The sequence below is a fragment of the Apis dorsata genome, unplaced genomic scaffold (genome assembly GCF_000469605.1).
Source record: "Apis dorsata unplaced genomic scaffold, Apis dorsata 1.3 scaffold_87, whole genome shotgun sequence".
In the NCBI taxonomy this organism is placed as follows: domain Eukaryota; kingdom Metazoa; phylum Arthropoda; class Insecta; order Hymenoptera; family Apidae; genus Apis; species Apis dorsata.
Window position 1 is genome coordinate 312,350 of NW_006263385.1, and position 3,136 is coordinate 315,485.

General features: G+C 34.6%; 1 protein-coding gene and 1 long non-coding RNA gene across 2 annotated transcripts in view; one reads left to right on the forward strand and one right to left on the reverse strand.

Annotated features, from left to right (window-relative positions):
* Position 1: 1 nt before the first annotated feature.
* The window catches only part of LOC102670609 (sodium/potassium-transporting ATPase subunit alpha), a 123,004-nt gene continuing 119,869 nt past the window's right edge, over positions 2–3,136 (reverse strand). Inside the window, exons 9-11 of the mRNA XM_006611329.1 lie at positions 887–1,061; positions 503–735; positions 2–258 (exon numbers count right to left, since the gene is read on the reverse strand). Of these exons, the coding sequence (XP_006611392.1) occupies positions 138–258; positions 503–735; positions 887–1,061 (529 nt within the window). The 3' untranslated portion in view covers positions 2–137. The remainder of the gene's footprint in view (positions 259–502; positions 736–886; positions 1,062–3,136) is intronic.
* Positions 1,959–3,136, forward strand: part of LOC116185034 — a 14,252-nt gene continuing 13,074 nt past the window's right edge. The window contains exon 1 of the long non-coding RNA XR_004149748.1: positions 1,959–2,349. This is a non-coding gene — a long non-coding RNA (uncharacterized LOC116185034). The remainder of the gene's footprint in view (positions 2,350–3,136) is intronic.

A 3,136-nucleotide genomic window follows, 5' to 3' on the forward strand; every position in this document is an offset into this window, starting at 1 on the left:
CTTAGTTTCTCGGTGTATATCTGCGTGGGTAATATGCATATTTCACTCTCTCTTTCTCTCATCATTCTCTCTGCATCTCTCGCTCTTGTAACTCTTGCGCGCGCGCTCTGCGTGTATGATTAAATTTTCCTTCGCGTCTAATAGTAAGTTTCTTGCTCGAGCCAGCCTCCTGGATTCCGGCGGAGGTAGAATCGTCTCGTCTCGTCGTAGATGAAGATGGCGAACATGAAGGGAAGGGCGGGCAACCACCAGACGAATCTGAAAATACATCACAATGTGATACTTGTTTTTTTTATTTTCTCTTCTTCTTTGCTTTATAATATTATTTATACTGTATATTATTATTTATAATATTATTTATACTATTATATTTAATTTCTTTTTTCTTTATTCCTTTGAAGAATAAAGTGTTGATTGAGAAATTGTTTTCTCTAGATATCTATCTATATGGAAGTGGAAAAAAAGGCGATTTGGCGAAAAAAAAAAAATAGACAGAGCTCACTTGAGAGGGAACATGCGGAGACCCTTGTCCATGCCGGGTGTGTAGCTTAGGAACGCGGCGAGGGCGGTCTCGAATATTAAACCGAAGTTGAGGGCCCAGTTTCTCATTCCTTGGTGGATGATGGAATTACGTCGCGTCTTACATACGATCAAATCGGCCCATTGAACGATAACGATCGAAACGAAGAAGGCTGTGTGGCAGGTAAATTCAAGTGTTTTACGATCCCTGTATGTCTGTCGAGAGAGAAAAGAAAAATATTAATGAAATCCATTTTTCTATTTTCTTCTTCTTCTTCTTCTTTTTCTTTTTTTTTTTTGTAAAATAAAGCTTAAACATAGAAATTTCTGCGATTTGTAAAATTATTTTCTTGGGGAATTAATTTACCCATTCCTGGCCATAGCTGTCACGAAGATCATTGATCGCCTTGGAGTCCCATTGTTTTCGAATACCGAAAAGATGAAGCGGCAGGAATCCGTTCTCAGCCATGATCACGAAGTAGACGAAGAAACCGGCGGCCGCCTGGATCATACCGATCTGACCATACGCCATCGAAATAAGCCTGTGCATAGAGAATCGCATTTAGACAATTGTCGAAGGATGGATTTTGCGTCGAGATTCTGACTTTCAAGGAATTCTTTTCCGTCTAGATCTTCGTGAAAATTAAAAAAAAAAAAAAAAAAAAAACAAAGAAAAATAAAAATCCGAATCAACGAAAATTTATTTAAAAAAACAAGAAATTCAAATTTCTATATTTAGCGAGACTATCGAGTTAGATCTAACGGAGAGAACGATCTAAAGAGCAAAGGATCTAATTAGGATATTAAGCTGGCTTTACTACTTCATTAAAATATATTTTTAACACGTGTATTTCCTTTTCAAGGATAAACTATTGGAAACTCTTTGAAAGTCAGACGAAGCACTGTATATACGTGTATGCCACTAATCATCTAAGTTCGCCTCTAACAGCCTAAAGTGGTGTTAATAACTAAACTACGGAAGCCGTAGTCACCTAGGATTGAAAATGCGGATTACTTACCGAATGTAGGCGGAAACACGATCGGTTCTTGACACTGAGGCATGCCACACAAAGCACAGAGACACACACACATTTCACATTTCTGGATGCATCGCCAGCCAAGCCTCACGGTGCACGATTTGCAAAGAAAAAAAAAAAGAAAAAAAAAAAAAAAAATAATCGAGCAAAGTGTACATGCAAAACAATTTCGCTCGGTCGAACCGTGAGACGTTGGCGTGTTGTTAATTAGTAAACGAAATCGAAGCAGCGACAAGTATCTTCATTAGTATATATGTGTTTCAATTTAATCGTGGAGTTGAACAAATTAATCTGGTTTTTAAAAATTTTTAAAAATTTAAAAAAAAAACTTCGATTATTTCGATACTTCTCTTCCACGTTTCCATATTCGTATCGATGTTTTCGAATTTAAATTACGTATTTTTAAATTTTTCAAATGTGGATGAAAACAGGAATGATCCAATCCCCCATTGATCGACTCCACAATAACCATAATAAGCGACATTCCCATGCAACAGGCCGCGCGTGTCACGCATTATCATCAGTCTCGGTTAGCTTGGTAAGGCGTTGCAGATCGAATAATAAAATAATAATAATAATAATAAAAAATTAAAAATCATATAGGCGTATAGACAACAGAATCGCGTGTAAAGCGCGTTGCGATGGTTCGATACGAGTCGGTCAGAAATCAGGATAGAGAAAATAGAGCTGGCTAAGAAAAAGGCGTCGAAGACTATGAAAATAAAAAGTTACAAGCTGTTAGTGACCCACTATCTCTCGTTCGTGTTATAGTTTCACGTATCAGCCTTGTAGCGTAATCGATTCGTTAATTTTTAGCTTAAAACTTGTTGCTCTCTATAACAGGCCGTGCTATATATCGTCATTAATTATTAATATTTATATCGTTATTAGTACAAATATATCGCTAAGTTCAAAGCAGTTCAGCTGTTGCTCGCTTTTTTTTTTTTTTTTTTTTTTTTACTTTTTCCATTCATTCGCAGTTTTCTCTCTACTATTCTATTTTCTTCTTTTTCTATCGTATTTTTTTTTTTTTCTTTTTTAGTATACTTTCCAAGCTTTAGTATCGCACACATACGTAGTGCAATCGTTATAAAAATATGTTTAGAAAAAAAAAAAAAAAAAAAGAAAAAAAATAAGCTGCTTGGACCGTCTTTTTAATTAGGCGCAAGACGAATATTAGGCGGTTAGTCTCGTTTCGTTGGATTTTATTTTTTTTTTTCACTAAGTGTGGCTAAAGCATTCGGCATTCCCAACATTGTTATTTTCCTAGATTATAGATACTTGCTTGTGCTAACTAATCAACTAGTTTTCCTAGAGATTTTGTGTTTCATAAGCCTTCGAGGCGTATAGAGTGTCAACCGAGACTCTTTTAGAATTTTTTCCTTCTTTTTATAATTTTCTTTATATATTTTTTTTTCCTTTTCATCATATATACTTAAATATACTTTTTTTTCTAACGATTGTATACATTGAATTTCTTTGACAAATCTCTCGATCGGATATTTATTAATAATAGATTAGAAAAAAAAAAAAAATTAAGAATATTTTTCCAATTTGATATATCTTTTTTTTTTTTTTCA